Below are 24,676 nucleotides of genomic sequence, written 5' to 3'. Positions count from 1 at the left end.
GGACCCGGGTTTCAAGCTAGCTCAGACTGATATGATGAGATTCTTCTCTCAATGAGGTAAGCATATCTCTGGTCCCTGTAACAACATTGCAAATGCATTTGGAAACAAACTGATTTACAATGCTGTTCCACACAGAAAATGGAAATGAGTTTGAGCTGTCTCAATCCAAGGGCTCAAAGGCCTACATGACTGAACTACAATACTAATTGGGACTGAGTTAGTAATCTCACATAGAGAGGGCACAGGATGACTGGTGTGAGAAATGGGAACAACACAACACTTTTACAGTCGGGTTCTTCTGAGGTTGAGTCTGAGGCAAGCTGCTGGGATAGAGCAGGATGGTTTGTGCTTTTCATTACATCTAACCATGTTGCACCCGATCTGGATTTCCTTGTTTTACATTGATGAGCACAAATTTCAAACAGAAATATTTTAAAAGAACATATTTTTTTCTGTGTTCATTTCCAACTGTGCAATTTGCGCAAGGAGACAATCATCATTGGATTGACACTGCAGTGCTTTTCTTCAGAATGCAAAACCCAGCAATTGGAAATCATTGAGAACCTGCACTCATCAGAGCTTGGAAGATAATTCACCTCTTCTGTATTATCATCCTTTCTCATGTACATTACATACACTGTGAACCCTGCTCCGAAACACACTGTGAACCCTGCTCCTATACATGCTATGTACCCCACTTCTACAAAAATTGTGAACCCCACTTCTACGCACACTGTGAACCCTGCTCCTATACATGTCATAAACCCCACTTCTATTTTATTATTTATTATTGACTGTCCCTCGCAGGTGAGGATGATTGTCTTTCATGAATCCAAAGATGGCTGACGAGGCCAATTCGGGATCAATCGACTTTATGGCACGTAGGACACGTGTTGTCATGTGGGATATCTGGTCGTGTATTACTATTTTAGGTCATGGCTTCTTCTTTCCGTCGCTCTCGGTTTTCCTCTTCATTTTGTTGTCGTTAGATCTGAAAATGCTGGGATCCTTCAGCCTCCATCTGCTTCAATCCAGGGCGATGGTCTCCCAGGAGTTGATGTCAATGTTGCATTTCTTCATGTTGACTTTCAGCATATCCTTGAAGAGCTTCTTTTGTCCTCCTCTGGTGCGTCTGCCCTAACTGAGCTGGGAGAAGATGACTTGCTTTGGGAACATGGCATCTAACATCTGAATTATATGACCAACCCAACGAAGCTGATTGTGGATAATCATAGCCTCGATGCTTTCGGTGCCTGCTTGCGAGAGGACACTGATGTTGGTGCACCTGTCCTCCCACTTGATATGTGGGATCTTCCACAGGCAGCGTTGATGAAATGACTCCAGTGCTTTGAAGTGCCTCCTATACGTTGTCCATGTTTCAGCCCCATACTGTAAGTTAGGGATCACAACCACATGGAAGACCATGAGCTTGGTTTCAGTTTTGATGTCACGATCTTCAAACACTCACTTCCTCAGGTGGCCAAAGGCTGCATCAGCAGATTTCAGGTGATGTTGGATTTCTACATCCATGTCAGCCTTCTGTTAAAGATAACTTCCAAGATACTGGAAGTGTTCTACATTTGCCAGGCACTTATCATGAATCCTAATCAATGGGGCTGGGGCTTGTGCATTTGGAACTTGCTGATTTGGAAGACTTTGGTCTTCTGAATGTTGAGTGTAAGTCCTATCTTCTCATATGCCTCAATAAATACTTTGATGATTCTCTGAAGATCCGTTTCCAACACAGCACTTACTGCAGCATCATCAGCGTATTGGATCTCAATGACTGAAATCAGAGTCTTAGTTTTTGTTTGGAGTCGCCTGAGATTAAATAGTTTACGTCCATTTGATAAATAAGCTGTAGTCCAGCAGGGAGCTCGTCTCTAGTCAGACAGAGCATGCCTGCCAGGAAGATTGAAAAAAGAGTTGGGGCGATGACACAAGCTTGTTTAACTCCTGTCTTAACCTCAAAGGGGTCTGTAATGCATCAGTTGCTAAGGATCATCGCTTGCACATCATCATGAAGCAGACAAAGGATGGTGACGAATTTTGGAGGGCAGCCATACTTCAACAGAATCTTCCAGAGTGCCTCAAGATTTACACAGTCGAAGGCTTTTGTCAAGTCAAAAAATTCCATGTAAAGAGGTTGATGTTGTTCATGACATTTTTATTGTAGTTGGCGAGGTGTGAAAGTCATATCAGCAGTGCTTCTTGACGGTTTAAACCCACATTGAGATTTGGGGAGTAGCTCTTCAGCAAGTGTAATGAGTCAGTTCAGAAGGGTTGGAATGACCTTTCCTGTAATGGAGCGCAGGGAGATGTCTCTGTAATTTTCACAGTTGGATTTGTCCTCTTTCTTGAAGATTGTCACAATCAGAGCATCCTTGGGATCATTCGGGATTTCCTCTTCATTCTAGATCTGTAGGATGAGGGTGTGGAACTGTAATGTTTGTGCCTCTCTGCCATGCTTAAAGATTTCAGCGGGGATTCCATCACATCCTGCCACCTTGTTGTTCTTCATTTGGTTTTCATCACCTCCATAGGTATTGGTGGAGTTCCGAGCTTGTCTCTAACTGGATGTTGTGGGATGGACTCAAACACACTCATCAACAATGGATTCTTGTATGAAAAAGTCTTCAAAATGCTCCCTCCAAAGAGCATTGACAGCTTCCCTTTCCTTTCCTTGATCAGATCCCCCCCCATCCTTAGGCCTCAAAGGAACTAGTCCTTGAGTACTTGGGCCATAAATGATCTTTGCAGCAGTGATGAAGCCACGGATATTATTCATGTCAGCAAGATGCTGAATTTCCTTTGCCTTGTCTGCCCACCACCTGTTTGTCATGTGGCGGGTGCTCCTTTGTACCTCTTTACTTGTTAGTAAGCCAGTTTCTTTTGCTTTGAGTTTGGGTCATTCTGCCAGGCACAGAATGTCTTGCGCTTGCGATCAATCAGTTTGTTGCTATCCTGATGATTTTCATCAAACCAGTCCTGATGTTTCCTGACAGAAAATCCAAGTGTATCTTTGCAATCATTGATGATATTGGACTAAAGGACTTCCCAAGCGCTGTGGACACTCTTCTATTCTTTATTGAAGTTTGAAAGTTTTTTCCTAAGACATTGTTGGAATTGGTGTCTTTTGATTGGATCCTTCAGAGCTTTGGCGTTGATCTTTTGTGAACATCACTTCCATTGCATCTGTCATTTGGGAGCCAGTTTGATGGACATGACTAAATGAATAAGTCAGTGATCAGTCCAGCTTTCATCAGCTCCTGCCATTGCTCTGGTGGTGCGGACATCTTTGTAATTCCAGGCATGGACGTGACATAATCGATCAGGTGCCAATGTTTGGATCGTGAATGTTGCCATGATGTTTTGTATTTGTTCTTCTGGCAGAACAGGGTATTGGTGATGATAAGCCAATGTTCTGCACATTTGGTAAGGAGAAGAATTCCATTGGAGTTGACATTTCCAATTCCTTCCCTGCCAACGGTGCCATTCCACAGACTGGAATCTCTTCCAACTCTGGCATTGAAGTCTCTGAGAAGAATAAGCCTGTCCTCCTTCGGAACCCCACAGAGAGCTTGGTCAAGATTGGCATAGAAATCTTATTCGGTTTGGTCGTCGGCGTCTAGAGCTGGGGCATTTACACTCATCACGGTGGTGCATTGGCTGCTTGCCAGTTTGAGACTAAGAGTCATTAGGCACTCACTGCTTTCAAGAGGAAACTCATGAAGCTGGTTGACAAGTTCATACTTGATAACAAATCCAACTCCGTGAATTCTGTGTTCTTCTGATTTTTCCTTCCAGAAGAAATTATATCCAGTTCGGTATTCCTTGCACTGCCCCTCTCCAGCTCACCAGGTCCCACTCAGAGCGGCGATGCCAATGTCACATCGCCAGAGTTCTCGGGCAACAAATGCAATGCAACGCTCTGGGCATTCACTCGTGGGTGTGTCCATTAGGTTCCTGATATTCAAGATCCCAAACTTTACTACTTGTGTCTTTTGTGTGTTTCCATCACAGAAGGTGATCCCGCTGGATGCGGCTATCCAGTCAGGAGAGGTGAGGCAGACTATGTTTAGGACACCTTTTCTAGTCCCCTCCCCAATGAGGGGTGAGCAGAGTGAATCCTAAAGGGAGCTGCCTCACAGTCACAGCTGCCAAAAAGCACCCCTTCCTCATCCAAGTTCTAGACGACCATCTTGTAACTGCTGCCTCAGTGCCAGATCATGACTAGAAGCTTCCAGACAGCACAATCCTGCTCCCATCACCATTTACTGGTCTCAGAAGGGCTTGGAGGATGTACTCAGAAAGGAAGATGCCTATGCATGATATCTTTTAGCATGGAGAAATCGTTCCACACCAGCATCCACACGTATCTTGACAGAGCGACATCTTGATCCAATGGCAAGGAAACCAAGATGATTGGGGAACGGGGCTCGTTTGCCAGAACAGCCATTGAGATATTTCAGATGGCACATCTTCCTCCGCCTGCTCTACCTTTGAGGACTTGTTTGTCAGAGCCCCGTCTGCTGAGTATTTCTAGGGTTCCTAACAGACCTTCATGGTAACCGAAGCAGCCCAGGACAGAAAGAGTCCCATTGTACTTCATCCTGTTTTGATCGACCCTTTCTTACTCATTGCCCGTTTTCTACCTCCAGGATGAGGGGATGGACTTTGGAACCCATGAACCCCACTCCTATATACACTGTGAACCACACTTCTACACACACTGTGGACCCCATTCCTATACACATCATGAACCCCACTTCTACACAGACTGTGAACCCCACTCCTATACATGCCATGAACCAGCAGGCTTGTGGCGGGAAGGTGGGAGGGGGGTGTGGGTGGGGCTGTAAAATTGAGTGGGAGGTGGGGGTTCCGTTCCCGACACCTTCCTGTCCCCGCTGCAATTTTACGCAGGGTGGTGGTGGCAATGAATGGCTCGCCCATCCCAGGCCAATCAAGGCCCTTAAGTGGCCAAGTAGCTGCCTCTTAAGAGCCTCCTCCCACCACTGCTAGTATTTTACCAGTGGCCGGCGGGCACCTCAGGCCCTCAGAATGCCGCAGGTAAAGCCTAGCAGCCTCCTTGTGGGCTGGTGGTGGCCCTCTTGATTGGCCACCCCTCCAAAGCCCCAACCACCACCACTGAAATAAAGTCCTCCCCTTTTCCAACCGACCCCCCCCCACCACTTTGCCTCGCTGGGGCCCCGCTGATTGTCCCCGACAAGGCCCCAAAAACGTACCTTTCTTCCGGGACCGACATCAGCGATCCTGTTGTCGCTGGGTGTAGTCCCAGCAGTGGCCACCGCTTCCGGTGGCACTGCTGGGACTGAGAGCTGCCAGCCCGCTGATTGGCCGGCAGGTCTTGGAGGCCGGACTTCCTACCTCACTGACGTGAAAGTCCTGCCCAAGTCCAATTAAGGGCCTGGGCCATGTAAAGTCTTGGCATGGCTCACCAGGCCCGGCAGAGGCAGGCTTGCCCGACTTTTTGGTCGGAAATTCCGGCCACTTTGAACCCCACTTCTATACGTGCAATGAACTTCACTTCTACATATTGTATATTGCTGTCAGTATATTGTATGTTGTTGGTAGTGTAGTTATAGTACTCTTCATAAAGGTCTCAGAGTCTGTGGATGGCTGAACATCAACTCTTTATTTATATTTACATTCTATTTACACTCTACATTAGGATCTCGAGCGAGCACATCCCATGGTGCTTCCAGCTCCTTCCAAGGCTACTACCCATGTGACTATTACCACGTCATCACTACAGACTTCTAGACACACTATAAACTCCACTCCTAGAAATGCGACATGCCCAACTTCTATACACACCATGGACGTTGCTTCTACACACGCTGTCAATCCCACTTCCACACACTGTCAATCCCATTTCCACACACTGGCTGGAATTTTATGCCCCCCCAAACAACGGGATGGCGGCAGGGGCATAAAATGGAGCAGGAAGCTCGGGGGGCCGTTCCCGACCTCCTCCCGCCTCCACCACCACTTTACGCAGGGTGGCGGCAGCGAAAAACGGCCCACCCACCCCAGGCCAATCAGTGCCCTTCAGTGGCCCTTAAGTTTTACCCGTGGCTGGTCGGGCAGCCCAGGCCCGAGAGATGCCACCTGACAAAAGCAGGAAGCTTTCTGACGGCCTGGGGGGAGGGGCCTCCTGATCAGGCACCCTGTGCTCGATGGAGGACCGCCCCCACTGCCCCAACCGTCCCAACACAACATGCCACCCGTCCCCCCAGTCGACCACCCTTGACTCACCGTGGCCCGACCAATCGCCCCCGGTGAGGCACCAAAAACTTACCTTCATTCCATGGCTCCCCAAGATCTTCCTTCTGATGGCTGGGTTGCGGACCCAGCAGTGGCCACCACACCCAATGGTGCTGCTGGGACTAAGAGCTGCCGGTCCACTGATGGGCCGACAGCTCCATTAGGTGGGACTTCCTGCTTCAATGAGGTGGAAGTCGCAACTCAGATCAATTAAAGGCCGGGGGACTGTAAAATGTGGTCCGGAACCCCAGGCCAGGCAGAGGTCACTGTTAATCCCACTTGCACACACTGTGACCCTACTTCCAGACACACAATCAGCTTCATTTCGTACACTGCTCCAAACTCAGAATTTCAATAAGCAACTCTGATAATCCCGATTACAAAAAAATTACATTGGCCTAATTATGAGCATATGAATTAGGAGCAGGAGTAGGCTATTCAGCCCTTCATGCCTCCTCCACCATTCTATATGATCGTGGCTGATCTGTTTGTGAACACAACTCCACTTTCTTGCCTACCCCCGAATACCCTTTGATTCTTGTCAAAAATCTGTCTACATCGGCCTTAAAAACAGCCAAAGACCCTGCCTCCACCGATCTCCATGGAAGAGATTTTCACAGATGAATGAACCTCTGAGGGAGAAAATTTTTCCTCATCTCTGTCTTAAATGGGAGACTCCTTATTTTTAAACTGTGTTCCCTGGATTGAGTCTCTCCCACAAGGGGAAAAATCCTTTCAACATCCACCATGTCAAGTCCCCTCAGGATCTTATTTGTTTCAATAAGATCACCTCTCATCCTTCTAAACTCCAATGAATGCAGACCCAACTGCCCAACCTTTCCTCATAAGATAACCTTCTCATCCCAGGAATCAGTCGAGTGAACGTTCTCTGAACTGCTTCCAGTGCAATTACATCCTTTCTTAAGTAAGGAGACCAAAACTGTTGTCATGAAGACCCCCACCTGCCAGGAATGAGGCAAATGCTGTCTGATGAGTTTGCTCTCATTTAAACGTGGGTTTCCCAGGGGAAAACTTTCCTAATCACCCCACAAATCTGAAAAGGACAAATGGTGGGAAGGGGCTAGAAGTCCAAGCAGTCCTGGGAGGTAAGGAAATACAGCCAAAAAGAAAGGTGCTGTAAGTAGGAGTGAAACCCGGAGACCTGTGTGCTTTCATTGTAATAAAGCAGGGCATTTAAGAGCTGACTGCTGGAAACTAAAGGGAAAACCTGTAGGGTTAATCAGGGCACACCCGCTCGGAGATGGAGAAGAGACCTTGATGGAAAGCACAGCAAAACAAGCTGTGGCTTTAACGGCAGGAAGAGTGAGATCCAGGAAGCTTAAGGCTGCAAGTGTAGGAAAATTTAATAGGATTCCTGAAGGTTATCGGGGTTTTGTGTCTGAAGGGAAAGTAACCCCATACCCCTCGAGTGGGGCAAGCAAGCCCATAGTAATTCTCAGGGACACAGGGACCACTAGATCCCTGTTACTGGGAAAAGGCCTGACTTTTCCCCCAGAGAGTGCAGTAAACACCAGAATGGTGGTGAATGGTATTGGAGGGCAGTGTATGCCTGTACCTGTACACCGGGTGCACCTGGAGTGCGACTTAGTTTCAGGACTGGTGACCGTAGGGATTGTCCCTAGTTTGCCTGTGGATGGAGTTGACTTGCTTCTAGGTAATGATCTGGTGGGGATGAAGGTGGTAGCTTCCCTAGTAGAGAAAGAGAAATGGCAGGGGGTCAGAGAGACAGGGCATTGGCAGGAGATGATCCCCTGCAGTTTCCCTGAATGTGTAGTGAATCAGGCCATGATCAAACCAGCTCCTCCAGAGGAGACTGAATTGGCACTGCCGGCAGATGACGAGGTCTGTCTGTCTGAGACTTTCTTTGGAAAATTAGAAGACCCAAAGAATGAATTAAATGGATTCTCCCTAGCTGAGGCTCAGCGAGCTGACCTGTTATTAAGACAGTTAGCTCAGGCTGCCCAGTCTGAAAGTGAAGCAGAGGGAGTCCCTGATAGCTACTATTTAAAGAATGAGGTACTGATGAGGAAATGGAGTTCTCCTCACAGACCTGAGAGCAAGAAGTGGACAGTAGTTCACCAGTTAGTGGTGCTACAGAGGTACCGGAGGGAAATATTAATGGCCCATGGGAATACAGTGGCTGTACATGTTGGTATACGCAAAACCAAAGACCCCATAAACAGCAGTTTGACTGGTCAAAACTCCAGAAAGATGTGGTGGAGTACTGTAGGAGTTGCCACATGTGCCAGGTTGAGGGGAAACCCCTACTTAGAGTGAAATCTGCACCCCTACGTCCTGCATCAGGGTTTGGAGGACACTCCAGCAGAGGGTTGGTGAACTGTAAGGGACCCCTGACGAGAACAAAAGAGGACAGGCAGGCACAAGGCTGGCAAAAGGTTAGAAAGGAAAGGGGAAAAAGGAACCAAAAGGGCAGATTAATGGAAGTCTGTGTGGAATCCTGGATGAAAACTCCAACTGTTCGGTCAGCCAACCCCGAAATGTTTGATAAATTAGACCTCACATCCTCCTATGTAAATGCAGATACTAGAAGCACCCCATTAGAGTTGCTAACAGCATTTACAGGAACCTGCAGAGACAAAGAAAGTCCTCGAGAGGGTAGAGAAACCATGAGGGTGATGCCTCGCCTAGTCGAAGTCCCACAGGGGAGTGCAGTAGAATCTGCACAAATACCTGCAAGCAGGAGTTTCCCAAAAGACAAAGGGGAGATTAGCAAGGAATCCGCCCCCATTTAGGAGAAAAGGGAACCAACCATCCGCTGATGTTAAAAGCCCTTGCATGACTCATTAAAGCCCTGAAAGAGAGTTCAGATTAGGACCGCCCACTGCCCATGAGCAGAACTCCTACTTAGGGCTAATTAAATCTAAACCTCCCCCTCCAGACCTCCACAGAAACAAAGACACACGAGGCAGTCATGGAAATGTGCAAACTGAAAAAACTTCCCTAGGAACCACACATTTATTGGGATGCCAAAAAGGGAAGTTTAAAGAAGCACTGCTATCAAGAAAAGACAGGCTGTACAACTGTTAGGATTTCTGAATGAATGAGAGAGACGCATGTGTGTTTTCCTGTACTTATCTTCTCTCCAGTCCCTTTTAATGAAATGCTCTTTTTAAAAAAAAACACATTTCATTCCACTGGGTGTCGAGGTGTCATGAAGACCCCCACCTGCCAAGAATGAGGCAAATTAATTTTGTCATATCAACATTAATTTTAAACTGTTGCTGGAGTGAAGAAATGACTTGTTTAAAAAGAGATCACCAGACACTTGGCTGGAGGACATTTGCATACTAAGAGACAGTGCTTGGAGAGGCAACAGAATTGCTCACTGATTCAATTAACAGAGATTGGGCTGGGCAATGGTAATCCGCATCTTGTCGGGGTAAGAGACAGCACGACACCTCCCCACCCACCACCACCCACTGCCGCCACTGAGAGCTTTGGAATCCACAAATCACAGAAGCAGTTGTTCCCAAATAAGGGGTCAGTCATATGACTAACCTGCTGGCCAACTTGGAATTTTGAATTGTGCTCACAGGACAGTTTGGTCAGACTTCAGATTGCAACTGTAGCTGGAACAAGGGAGCCTCTCTCCTGGTGGGCTCTCTCTCACTTTCTCACAAGCCTCTGGACCCATTGCAGTTGCTTAAACCTCAAGAGAGAAAAGACTCCTACATTGAAACGAGTTGAAGCGTGCACTGGGCCCCAACAAACAGCAAGACTTACCGGCAACCAAAGACTCCGCATTGAACTTAAAGGACTGTAAATAACTACCAGATATTGCCTCAAACTTTTCCCCTTTATTCCTTCTGCATGTATGTTTATCGCGTATGCATACTAGTGTGGTCGCGTCGCGCACTCATAGTCGTTAACTGAATTAGAGTTTAAGATTAATAAACATCCATCTTTCTTGTTTAAATCTAAGAAAACCTGTCTAATTGATTTCTTTGCCTTACCATTGGAATGTACTCGGGGGAAGCTAAAAACACGGTGTTTCTAAAATTAAACCCTGTTACAGTTAGACCAGGCAAAGGCTGAGAGGGAAACCCTAGACCCCTATCTCACCTGGTCGGAACACTGTACATAATACTCGAGATGTGGTCTCACCAATGCCCTATACAACTGTAGCAAAACATCTCTACTTTTACATTACATTCCCCTTGCAGTAAACGACAATATTGCATTTTCCTTCTTAATCACCTGTTGTACCTGCATACTAACATTTGGTGTACTAGTACACACAGATCCCTCTGCATCTCAGAGTTCGGCAATCTCTCTCCATTTAAATAATATGTCGCTTTTCTATTTTCCTGGCCAAAGTGGACAAGTTCACACTTTCCCACATTATACTCCATCTGCCAAATCTTTGTCCACTCACTTAACCTATCTATATCCTTTTGCAGGCTCCTTCTATCCTCTTCACAACTTACTCTCCTACCTATCTTTGTGTCATCAGCAAATTTAGCAACCATCACTTCGGTCCCTTCATCCAAGTCATTGATTTGATTGTAAATAGTTGAGGCCCCAGCACAGATCCTTGTGGTACTCCACTAGTTACAGCTTACCAACCTGGAAATGACCCATTTATGTCTACTCTCTGTTTCCTGTTAGTTAACCATTCCTCTATCCATGCTAATATGTTACCCCCTATACCATGGGATCTTATTTTGTTTAGTAACCTTTGTCAGATGCCTTCTGGAAATCCAAGTACACCACATCCACAGGTTCCCTTTATCCACGTTGCTTGTTACTACTTCAAAGAACTCTAATAAATTAGTCAAACATGATTTCATTTTCAGAAAACCATGTTGACTCTGCCTGATTGCTTTGAGATTTTCTAAATGACCTGCTATAAGCCCTTAATAATAGATTCCAGCATTTTCCCTATGACAGATGTGAAGCTAACTGGACTGTAGTTTCTTGCTTTTTGTCTTCCACCTTGAATGGCAGAGTTATGTTCGCAAATTTCCAATCTGATGGCACCTTTCCAGAATCTAGGGAATTTTGGAAAATTAAAACCATGCATCTGATATCTCAGCAGCCACTTCTTTTAAGACCGTAGGATGAAGTCCATCAGGACCTGGGGACTTGTCAGCTTTTAGTGCTAATAATTATCTCAGTACCCTTTCCCTGGTGATGGTAATTGTTTTAAGTTCCTCCCTCTCTTTCAACACTTGATTCACAATTATTTCTGGGATGTTATTTGTATTCTCTACAGTGAAGACAGATGCAAAAGCTCTGTACACATTCTCCGCCATTTCCTTATTTTCCATTATTAATTCCCCAGACTCACTCTCCAGAGGACCAACACTCACTTTACTTACTCTTTTCCTTTTTAAAGACCCATAGAAACTCTTACTATCCATTTTTATATTTCTAGCTAGCTTTCTCTCACACTCTAATTTCTCTCTCATTATTCTTTTAGTCATTCTTTGCTCTTTTTAAAAATTCTGTCCAATCTTCTGACCTTCCACTACTCTTCGCTGAATTGTATGCATTTTCAATTTGATACTATCTTTAACTTGCTTAGTTAGCCACGGATGGTGCATCCTTCCCCTAGAGTCTTTCTTTCTCACTGGAATGCGTCTTTGTTGAGCATTATGAAATATCTCCTTAAATGTCTGCCACTGCATCTATACTGACCTATCCCTTAACCTATTTTCCCAGTTTACTTTAGCCAGCTCAGTCTTCAAACCCTCATAATTACCTTTATTTAAGTTTAAAACACTAGTCTTAGATCCATTCTTCTCACCCTCAAACTGAATGCAAAATTCAATCATGTTGTGATCACTGCTACTCGAGGGGCGCTTTTACTACGAGGTCATTAATTAATCCTGTCTCATTACACATTACTAGATCTAGAGTAGCCTGCTCTCTGGTTGGCTCCAGAACGTGCTGCTCTAAAAAAGTGTCCCAAAAGCACTCCATGAACTCATCTTCCAGGATAACTTTGCCAATCTGATTCGTCCAATCTAACTGTAGATTAAAATCATCCATGGTTATCACTGTGTCTTTTGTACAAGCCCCCATTATTTCTTCCTGTATACCCTAAAAGCTATGGGCCCTGACAATATACCAGCAATAGTACTGAAGACCTGTGCTCCAGAACTTGCTACGCCCCTAGCCAAGCTGTTCCAGTACAGCTACAACACTGGCATCTACCCTGCAATGTGGAAAATTGCCCAGGTATGTCCTGTACACAAAAAGCAGGACAAGTCCAACCCGACCAATTACCGCCCCATCAACCTACTCTCAATCATCAGTAAAGTGATGGAAGGTGTCATCAACAGTGCCATCAAGTGGCACTTGCTTAGCAATAACCTGCTCAGTGATGCTCAGTTCGGGTTCTGCCAGGGCCACTCAGCTCCTGACCTCATTACAGCCTTGGTTCAAACATGGACAAAAGAGCTGAACTCAAGAGGTGAGGTGAGATTGACTGCCCTTGACATCAAGGCAGCATTTGACCGAGTATGGCATCAAGGAGCCCTAGCAAAACTGAGGTCAATGGGAATCGGGGGAAAACCGTCCGCTGGCTGGAGTCATACCTAGCGCAAAGGAAGATGGTTGTGGTTGTTAGAGGTCAATCATCTGAGCTCCAGGTCATCACTGCAGGAGTTCCTCAGGGTAGTGTCCTAGGCCCAACCATCTTCAGCTGCTTCATCAATGACCTTCCTTCAATCATAAGGTCAGAAGTGGGGATGTTCGCTGATGATTGCACAATGTTCAGCACCATTCGTGACTCCTCAGATACTGAAGCAGTCTGTGTAGAAATGCAGCAAGACCTGGACAATATCCAGGCTTGGGCTGATAAGTGGCAAGTAACATTTGTGCCACACAAGTGCCAGGCAATGACCATCTCAAACAAGAGAGAATCTAACCATCTCCCCTTGACATTCAATGGCGTTATCATCGCTGAATCCCCCATTATCAACATCCTAGGGGCTACCATTGACCAGAAACTGAACTGGAGTAGCCATATAAATACCGTGGCTACAAGAGCAGGTCAGAGGCTAGGAATCCTGAGGCGAGTAACTCTCCTCCTGACTCCCCAAAGCCTGTCCACCATCTACAAGGCACAAGTCAGGAGTGTGATGGAATACTCTCCACTTGCCTGGATGGGTGCAGCTCCAAAAGCACTCAAGAAGCTCGACATCATCCAGGACAAAGCAGCCCGCTTGATTGGCACCCCATCTACAAACATTCACACCCTCCACCACCGACGCACAGTGGCAGCAGTGTGTACCATCTACAAGATGCACTGCAGCAATGCACCAAGGCTCCTTAGACAGCACCTTCCAAATCCGCGACCTCTACCAACTCGAAGGACAAGGGCAGCAAATGCATGGGAACACCACCACCTGCAAGTTCCCCTGCAAGTCACACACCATCCTGACCTGGAACTATATCGCTGTTCCATCACTGTCGCTGGGTCAAAATCCTGGAACTCCCTTCCTAACAGCACTGTGGGTATACCTACCCCAAATGGACTGCAGCGGTTCAAGAAGGCAGCTCACCACCACCTTCTCAAAGGCAATTAGGAATGGGCAATAAATGCTGGCCTGGCCAGCGACGCCCACATCCCATGAATGAATTTTTTTTAAAACCTGTTCTACAGTGTAGTTAGTGTTAGGGGCCTATAAACTACTCCCACAAGTGACTTCCTACCTTTACTATTTCTTATCTCTCCCAAAACTGATTCTACATTTTTATTTTTAGAACTAAGGTCACCTCTCTCTATTACACTAATGTCATTCTTAATTAACAGAGCTGCCTCTCCACCTTTTCTTAGTTTCCTGTCCTTCTGAAATGTCATGTAGTCTTGAATATTCAGGTCCCAGCCTTTGTCATTTTGTAGCCATGCCTCTGCAATGGCTATCAGATCAGACATATTTATTTCTACTTGAGCTATCAATTCATCTGTTTTGTTACAAATGCTACGTGCATTCAAGTACAAAGTCTTTAGATTATTTATTTAGAGATACAGCACTGAAACAGGCCCTTCGGCCCACCGGGTCTGTGCCGACCATCAACCACCCATTTATACTAATCCTACATTAATCCCATTACCCTCTCACATCCCCACCTTCCCTCAATTCCCCTACCTATACTAGGGGCAATTTATAATGGCCAATTTACCTATCGACCTGCAAGTCTTTGGCTGTGGGAGGAAACCGGAGCACCCGTCTTAAACCCACGCGGTCACAGAGAGAACTTGCAAACTCCGCACAGGCAGTACCCAGAATCGAACACGGGTCGCTGGAGCTGTGATGCTAACCACTTTTTGTCTTTTTACCATTTATGCAACCTATAGCCGTAGCTGCTTGCACATCTTAAATTTTGTACATTCTGTCCCTTTCATGCTCTGATTATTATTTCCCTTATTGCTAATTTGCTGTCTTACCTTGGCCTCTCTCTTTAATTTATCATATCTTCTCTAACTTGATCCCTCACCCCCACTATTGAGTTTTAAGCCCTCTCTACCACCCTCGTTGTGTGACTCGCCAGAACACTGGTCCCAGCACGGTTCAGGTAAAGACTGTCCCAACAGTACAGCTCTCACTTTCCCCAGTACTGGTGCCAGTGCCCCATGAATCGAAACCCATTTCTCTCTCACCAATCTTTGAGCCATGCATTTAACTCGCTAATCTGATTTACCCTACTCCAATTTGCTCGTGGCTCAGGTAATAATCCAGAAATTATTACGCTTGAGTTTCTGCTTTTCAATTTAACCCCTAGCTGCTCAGACTCTCTATGCAGAACCTCTTTCTTCATCCTATCTATGTCATTGGTACCCACGTGGAACACAACAACTGGATCCTCCCCCTCCTACTTCAAGTTCTTCTCCAGCCCTGAGCTGATGTCCTGAACCCTGTTACCGAGCAGGCAGCACAGCCTTCTGGACTCTCGCTTTTGGCTGCAGAGAACAGTGTTTATCTCCCTGACTATACTGTCCCCTACTACCACTACATTCCTATTACTGCCCCCTCTTGAATGGCTTCCTTTACCATGGTGTCATGGTCAGTTTTCTCATCCACCCTGCAGCACCCACTCTCATCCATACAAGCTGCAAGAACCTCAAACCTGTTGGACAATTGCAAGGGCTGAGGCTCCTCCTCTTCTTCCTTTTCGATCCCCTTACCTGCCTTACTCGCAGTCATATCCTCCTGTCCCTGACCACTGACCAAATCAGAACACCCTATCCTATGGGATGTAACTGCCTTTTGGAACACAGTATCCAGGTAACTTTCCCCCTCCCTGATGCATTGCAGTATCTGCAGCTCGGCCTCCAGCTCATCAACTCTGAGCCGAAGCTCCTCGAGCTGTAGACACTTAAGGCAGACGTGGCTGCTGTGAATCACACTGGTGCCCACGAGATCCCACATACTACAGCAGCAACACATAACCTGCCATGTCATCCTTATTGTGTTTTAAGTAATTAATTAAGTACCTTTTTAATTAATGCCTCCTCTCACCAGCACCTACTGCACTAATTTAAACCTTGATAATACAATAAACCTTACCACTTAAGGTTGTTTATAATCCACAGGTCTCTCCTCCCATTCCATCTACCTCATCTCAGCCCTTCAGCATATCTCTCTGTTCCCTCTTCTCTCATATACTCATCTAGTTTTCTTTTGAAAGCATCTGAGCTATTTGCCTCAACCACTGTCTGTGGTAACAAGTTGCACATTGTAACCACTCTCTGAGTAAAGAAATCTCTGCTTTTGGTTTTATTAGTAACTATCTTTTATTTATTGCCCCTTATTTCTTGATCTATGTCCTCCAGCAGTTCTTCACAAACCTTGATCCAATTTGACATCCCACCCCTCCACTTAAATTGATGTAAGCAGCAAATCCCTCAATTCCTAAATCCGGATCATTTATGTACATAGTGAATAAGAACAGCCCCAACACAGGCCCTTTGTGCACACCACTCATCATATCTTTCCAGTCAGAAAAGCTTCTTTGCACCTCTACCCTTCTCTTTCTGCCCTTCCACCATCTCTTTATCTGTGTAGCCACATTATCCCTATTTCCAGGTGCCATAACTCTTTGCATAAGGTACCTTATCAAATGGATCTTTAAAACCCTCATAACCACACCCATTATGTTTCTTCAAAGTAGTCTGCAAAGTTGGTTAAGCACGATCAGTCTTTGATAAGCCCACACTGATTATCCAAGTGTGAGAGCTGAAAGCTCTATCTAACCAATCTCCAAGAGTGTTTGGTACTATAGACTTTTCCGGAGTGCTTTTCTGGACAATAATTTTCCTGGAGTTCCCTGTAATAAAACTAGAATATCTATTGAGCTCCTCCAAAATTATTTTAAAACATAATACACAAAATGGAGTCAACCATCCTATTTCCTTTCAGGTTTGGCTGACCATATTTTGCTCTCCATCTGTAAATTATTATTGATTTTGTAGCTGTGTGAAAGAACAAAATCCTAATAGCCAGAAGGCAACATATCTAGCAGATAGGTCAGAACATCATCAGTTGAAACCCTGCCTAAAGTTAATTTTCTTGCCTTCTGCCCTAAAGGCTGCAACTGGTGCTAACATTTGGTTCCTTCATTGCTGGCAACCATCCAGAACTTCATTCAATTGTTCGTTCCTCCTTTATGATCCCAGCCATTCGGCATTGACTTGCTATTATACCATGGGCGGTGTTGCAGGTGAGCCAGATGCCATCATCACCACATCTCTATAAATAAGCATCTTCTAACAGGGATCAAGGGCATGAAATCTGGATGATTTATTTTTCACTGGGACGCAGACCAATTGTAGAGACTTCACACGAATTCTGGGTGAGATCAATAAACTTAGATTGCGGATTAGGTCTGTGAACACCTTGGTTTATGTGGTTCAATGCCAGGCGGTGGAATTACCTACTAGAGAGCAGTTAGTAAGAAATCCATAAGTAAGTATGTGTACTTTCACAGAGATTTGCAGTATCATTTAGGAGCTATCAAATTACCTGATTCCGAATAGTTTGTTTTAAATCTGACGGAATCAGGATTCAGTTTCATTGAATTCTCTGCTTAAGCAGAATACTGTCACCCGGTAACAGATTGGTTTACTATTGAAGACAGTCTATGGTAGATGAGATGTTGAATCAAGATACTGAATAAACATGGATATATTGAGAAACTACATAGATTTTAATGTAGAAATACTTACCTGTCAAGTTTCTTGAAATGTTTCTACTAAAAACCAAGATAAGAATTCACACCCTGTCTGGATGACTGGTATTAAAACTAATGCCTGCCTGTATGGATTTCAGTGCTTTGTTGCTAGCTGAGATTGTACACTGTGGAGTACTGGGAATTGGTTTGAAATCCTGGTTGGTGCAGTGAGTTAGACACTAGCACTTCAGCTCTGCGACCTGAATTTGAATCTAGCCTAGAATGATACGATGAAAGCCTCCTCTGGCTGTTAGGGTCCTACGTGGTGAGTTTGGGCAGTCTTAATCTAATTCCCTGCAGGCATGGACCAAAAGTGCAAAACTGTCCCTAATCTGGCACTGATTGGCACTTCCACTCCCATTAAAGTAATGTACAGATAAGAGCAGCTCAAGCCTGCCCCAGACAGGCTGTTCTACCAGATCCTGGCATTTCAGTATGCTGGGTAGAGCAGTTTCCAAATGGCTGTAATTACATTAAACTGCAATGTGCTACAGATGAGAATGGTAAGACATGACTTTGCCTGATCATAAGCAGATGTTAATGGAGAAGCAAACACTCCAGAGTACATGATAGATTCAAATGAAGAAAACTTTTCAACCCATTTGATCTCATCCTTCAAAAACTCTACCATCTTCCTCTTTCAAGTCAGTGTCCTAGCCTCAACTCATCTTCCTGCCTCCCTGTTCCAATTGCTGATCACCATCTGTAGAAAGACGGTGGCCAACAAATTTGTCAGCTCCTACTAATTATCAGATCACAAATCTCACCCCTCCCTATCTCTCTGAGCTCCTCCAGCCCTACAACCCTCCGAGAACTCTGTTTCATTTGTTCTGGCATCTGGTGCATCCGCTAGTTCCTTCACTCCATCATTGATGCCTGTGCTTTCCGCTGTTTTGGTCCGAAGCTTTGGAATTTCCACCTTAAACCTCTCCGCCTCCTTTGTGGCACTTGCTAAACTTACCTCTTTATCCAAGCTTTTGTTCACCTAGTCTAATATCTCCTTCTTTGGCTCAGTGTCAATTTTTGTCCAATAACACTCCTCTGAGGATGTTTTACTGTGCTAAAGGCAATACATTAATGCAAGTTGTTGTTATTGATTTGCTTTCGGAGAAGTTAAAGAGCATGCCCAGGCTTGGCCTTTCAGCCAAGAGTGTCCAACAGCATGAGGAGGAAGGCGAGGAGTTGATGACAGTTGATGTCACAGCAAATCGATGAATTGCTAGAAATGCTCTGATTTCTTTTACAGAGCTGTACCAGCTGAGTATGCCTGAGTCAGCAGCCATTGGAACAACGGTGGGGAGGGTGAAGGCTGAAGACGTTGACTTGGACCGAAACTCCGAGATGACCTACACCCTGAAGGAGGAGGATGGTTCTGATAGGTTCAGTGTCATCACAGACTCAGAGGCACAGGAAGGGATTATCATCCTGAGAAAGGTGAGTGCTGCCGAACCCGAGCCCCAGAACTCCTCAGTAACCTGGGGGCTGATCCCTTTCTACATCGAACTTGCTTCATCCAAAGAGTGAGCCACAAGATGCCAGTTCAGATTTTTCTTTGACTTCTCAGGTTGGAAATGATTCAACACACAAAAATAGCTGGCAAGATCCTTCTCTGAGCATGATAAAAAAAAAAATTAGATAATTAGAAATAATAACTGAGCTTATGTTATAAATACATGATATTAATGTTTTTAAAAATCTTTACATAATTACTCTAAGAGTAGGTAGGAACTGGTTCCGATATTTTGCAGCATTAATGTGACATTCAAATCAGACACCATACAGCTCAGGTAATTGCAGTGTGTAACAGCATAGAATAAAAAACCAGCTGCAAACACTTAAAGATGGACATGTGCACCTGAATTGATAGGAATTGCCAGACAAAAAAGGGACAAGGTCCATCTAGTTTCTACCATCCTGGTGGTGTACGATACAATGAGAATGGAGTTGTCAACTAATCACAGCAATCAATCTCTATCGATTAGTCTACAACAGACCCAGGCATGATATGAGGAAAACACCAGTGGTGGAGTGCTTTGGGAACCATAGGTCCAAAGGTAGCTTTTTTCTCCCAAGGACACTACACACCACATGTCATGTCTACCAAGGTGTTTTTTTAAAAGAAATCTATCTAATTTGCATTTGACTGAATCAACGCTATCTACTTCCTTGGTCTCCATGGGGAGCCTGTTCCCTAGATTGATGACTTGCACACTGAAATATTGTTTCCGCAGATTAATTTCAAATTTACCCCCCTTCAAGTGCATGGCATGACCTCTGGTTGTATTGTTCTGGACAAGGTGAAACAACTCGTCATGGGCTGTATCATCTAGTCCCTTTAGAATTCTAAAAGAAGCAATCATCTGGCTGATAAGGAATGAAATTGAATACAATACAAAGAACATACAGAACCAAAACAGGCAATTCAGCCCAACTAGTCTGTGCTGACGTTCATACTCCACACGGATCGCCTCCTAATTTCTCCACCTCATGTGAGCCTTTAAGAATATCCTTCTGTTTATTTTTCTCTGCTATACTCATCTAGTTTCCTTTTGAAGGCAACTGAACTATTTTCCTCAAGCAATTCCTGTTGTGCCAGTTCTGGCTACAGCTGCTCAATGTGTGGTCTCCAGGGCTCTGTCAGTATTGGGAGAAGGTTACTGGGGAAACAATAGGAGTTTCAGTATGTTCAAGATCTGACTGAAAATGTCAATTATTTATCAATCTCTTGGTATTTCTCTGTGGACTAAGATTTTGGGAAGGTTATAGTTATCGGTTGCAGGCCCGTTGGTGGCTAGTCAGGCCCATCAGTAAATGGCAGATTCTTCCACATTGGGTACAAGTGAAGGTGTAGTCGCTACTGGGGGCAATTGGATCAATCCTTCTCCTCCTTTTCTGTTTCATGCTGGTTCTTCAAAGGTGTCTGTAGCCCTCCTGATGTAGCATCTCTTGATGTAGCATCTCCAGGCTTCACGATCTATGGCCTGTGCTTCCTACTGGCGGTGGTCGATGTGGCACACAGAGAGGGACATCTTCAGGGAGTCCTTGAAACGTTTGCATGGGGCCCCTCTGTTCCTTTTACCCATGGTCAGCTCGCCATACAACACGATCTTGGGCAGGCGAGTGTTGTCCATCCAAGCAATGTGACTCACCCAACACAGTTGGCTTTACAGGAGGATGGCCTCAATGCTGGCGATGTTGGCTGTTTCCAGGACTTCAATGTTTGCGATGTGGTCCTGCCAGCTGATCTGAAGAATGCTGTGGAGGCAGCACTGATGGAAGTGCTCGAGAAGGCATACATGACGGCGGTATAGGACCCAGACCCAGCGCCATATAGAAGCATGGTGGTTTTGTACACTTTGAGTTTGGTCTGTGCTCTGAGGCTGTGGTTGCCTCACACATTTGTACAGTCTGCCAAATGTTCTGTTTGCTTTTGAAAGCCTATTGTCCACTTCTTTGTCTATGGTGGCATCAAATGAGATGACGCTCCCCAAATAAATAAATTGCTTGACGGCATTCAGCTCGGATTCCTTGATGACAATGCTTGGTGGTCTATATTCTTCTTGGGGTGCAGGCTGATGCAGGACTTCAGTTTTCTTTAAACTGACTTTTAGTCCAAAGAGTTGTGCCGCCTCGGAAAAATCTGTTGTTATACATTGCAGGTCTGACTAACTGTGGGCCAGGAGAGCAGTCAACGGCGAAAAGAAGTTCATGGATGAGTTTTTCTTGTGTCTTTGTGTGAGCCTGACGGTGCGGTAGGTTGAAAAGGCCTCCATCAGTCTGGAAGCGTACATAAACTCCCTCTTTAAGGTCTTCCGTTGCCTGCTGCAACGTCCTGCTGAAAAAAATAGTGAATAGAGTTGGGGCCAGCATACATCCCTGCTTCACACCATTGGAGATACGGAAGGGACTCGAGGGGTCACTGTTTTGCTTGACATGTCCGTACTGATTTTCATGAAACTGCTTCACCATGGCCAGGAACCTAGGTGTGCATCCATGTTTTTCAAGAATTTGTCAATAGGAAATTAGGAACTGATTTTTCATATTAGAGCTTTGATCACTCACTTATTTTGTGGTGAAATATTAATTTTCTCTGTGACTGCAAGGGTTCCTTGGGGCCTGACTTTGGAACCACCCAGTACAAACTCCCAGAAAGGCCAAACCTAAATACTGTGAGGAGTGGAATATGCCAGACTGATGCAGTAGGAGTTCATAAAATCATAGAATGGTTACACCAGAGAAGGAGGCCATTCACACCGTCATGTCCGTGCTGGCTCTATGCAAGAGCAACTACCTAATCCCACTCCCCTACCTTTTCCCTGTATACCTGTACATTTTTTGTCTTCATATAATTATGCAATTCCCTTTGTAGGCCTCCATTGAACCTACTTCCGCCACACACTCAGGCAGTGCATTCCAGATCCCAACAACTTGCTGCATAAGAAAAGATTCTCCTCATGTTGCCATTGCTTTTTCCCCAAACACCTTAAATTGGTGTCCTCTGGTTCTCAATCCTTCCACCAACAGGAACATTTTCTCCCGATCTACTTTGTCCAGACCCCTCATCATTTTGAACACCTCTATCAAATCTCCTCTAAATCTTCAATTCTCCAAGGAGAACAGCCCCACCTTTTTCAAGCTGTCCATGGAATTGAAGTTCCTTATTCCTGGAACCATTCTCATGAATCTTTACTGCACTCTCTCTAATGCCTTCACATCCTTCCTGAAATGTGGTCTCCTGAATTGAACACAATACTGCAGTTGAACTGAACCTGTGTTTTATACATAACTTCCTTGCTTTTGTACTCTATGCCGCTATTTATGAAGCCCAGGATCCTATATGCTTTATTAACCACATTCTCAACCAGCCCTGCCACCTTCAATGATTTGTGCACATATACCCTCGAGTAGCCCTTTTAGAATTGTACTCTTTATTTTATATATTGCATATCCTCATTCTTCCTACCAAGATGAATCACTTCACACTTCTCTGTATGAAATTTCATCTGTGACTTGTCTGCCCATTCCACCAACCTGGCTAGGTCCTCTTGAAATTTATCAATTTCCCCCTCACAGTTCACAATACTTCCAAGTTCTGTGTCATCCACAAATTTTGGAATTCTGCCTTGTATACTCAAGTCTAAGTTACTAATATATAACAGAAAAGCACGGGTCCTAATACTGACCTCTGGGGAACTCCACTATATTCCCTCCTACAGTAATAGAAGTCCTTCAGATTCCTTTTTATATTAGCTACCAGTCTCTTCTCATACTTTTTCTTTGCTTCTCTTATTTTTTTTTTCAATTCTCCTCTGAGCCTTTCATATTCAGCCTGGTTCTCACTTGTATTATCTACCTGATATCTGTTATATTCAAACTATTTCTGCTTCATCTTACTCTCTCTTTCATCATCCAGGGGGCTCTGGATTTGTTTTTCCTACTTTTCTCCCTCATGGGAATATACCTTGACTATACCTGCACCACCTCCTCTTTAAAGGCAGCCCATTTTTTCCAATACAATTCTTCCCACCAATCTTTGAATCCAATTTACCTGGGCCAGATCTGCTTTCATCCCATTGAAGTTGGTCAAATAATTACTTCTACTCTGGATTGCTCCTTGCCTTTTTCCATAGCCAACCTAAACCTAATGATACTAAGATCACTGTCCCCTAAATGTTCCCTGACTGAGTCACCTGACCCACCTCATTCCCTAGAACCAGATCCTTCCTCGTTGAACTGGAAACATACTGATGTAGAAAATTCTCCTGCAAACATTCTAGAAACTCTTGCCCCTCTCTGCCCTTTACATTATTCTATTCCAGTTTATATTAGGATAATTAAAGTCCCCCATTATAGCTACTTTATAATTCTTGCGCCTCTCTATAATCTCCTTGCAAATTTGTTCCTCTACATCTTTTCAACTAGTTGGTGGCCTATAGAATACACCCAGTAGTGTAATGATACCTCTATTGCTTCATACTTTTAACCAAATAGTTTCTGTCCTTGACCCCTCAGGGACATCCTCTCTCTCCAGCACTGTAATTTTCTCCTTAATCAGTACAGCTACCCCTCCTCCATTCTTTCCTTCCCTATCTTTCCTGAATGTCTTGTATCCAGGAATATTTGGTACCCAGTTATGCTATTTTTTGCGCCAGGTCTCCATTATCACTGGAACATTATATTTCAATGCGGCTATCTGCGCCTGCAGCTCACCAACCTTATTTTCCACACTCAGCGCATTTACAGACATACACATAACCTAATTTAGACCTTATTACATTCCTTCTTGCTTTGACCCCACCTAATACCTTACTATCTCCTACTCTAGTGCTATCTGTCTCTCCCAGTCCTCTGTGTACCTTGGTTTTCTTCCATAATATTAATAGTCACTTGATACTGGCTTGAGTATTGCTCACTTACGTTTGCTAGAAGCTACATATATATTCATACACAGGGACCAGTCCTCTGCAGGCAAAAGGAACATATCCAGGCTTTGCACCTCATTTGAATTAAACAACAGCGTGGGGAAACAATAGTTCCCTGGTGCATTCTCCATGGCAATGCCTCAACCAATCAAAGTCAACTTGCCAACCAATCAGCATCCTTTTCTAATGCAGTATAAATTGTTGCTCCCTTTGAAATTTGGCATTCTTGGGTCTATCCTGATGAGTGGAAGATGAAAAGCTTTGAAAGCGTGTCTCTTTTTTCATTTCCAATATCACCATCTGGTTCCCACACCCCTGCCAAGTTAGTTTAACTCCCCCCAAACCCCCATCTCCAACAATAGCAGTAGTAAATCGCCCCGCAAAGTCATTGGCTCTATTCAGGTGCAACTGATTTGTTCTGTACAGGTCCCATCTCCTCCAGAATCCATCCCAATGTCCCAGGAATCTAAAGCCGTCCCTCCTGCACCATCTCTCCAGCCACACATTCATCTAATCTTTGCCCTTTTTCATACTCACTCGGAGCAATTTGGATATTACTACCTTTGAGGTCCTACTTTCTATTTTCTTTCCTAGCTCCCTAAACACTGCCTTCAGGAATTGGGTGTGTTTGGGTTGGATTGCTAGAGAAATAATAGAATGAGCTATAATGTGCATCTTATCTTGCTGCTCCTGACCTGGATTGTCTGATGGGGACACTGGGAGCCAAATTGTGGGGGAGA

At 44.8% G+C, this 24,676-nt stretch overlaps 1 protein-coding gene across 1 annotated transcript in view; it reads left to right on the top strand.

Annotated features, from left to right (window-relative positions):
• Positions 1-24,676, top strand: part of LOC137378444 (cadherin-22-like) — a 755,591-nt gene that overhangs the window by 356,953 nt on the left and 373,962 nt on the right. Inside the window, exon 5 of the mRNA XM_068048769.1 lies at positions 18,761-18,948. Coding sequence (XP_067904870.1) covers positions 18,761-18,948 — 188 coding nt within the window. The remainder of the gene's footprint in view (positions 1-18,760; positions 18,949-24,676) is intronic.

Source organism: Heterodontus francisci, chromosome 16 (assembly GCF_036365525.1).
Source record: "Heterodontus francisci isolate sHetFra1 chromosome 16, sHetFra1.hap1, whole genome shotgun sequence".
Taxonomy (NCBI): Eukaryota; Metazoa; Chordata; class Chondrichthyes; order Heterodontiformes; family Heterodontidae; genus Heterodontus; species Heterodontus francisci.
This window is presented reverse-complemented; position numbering and strand designations above follow the sequence as displayed.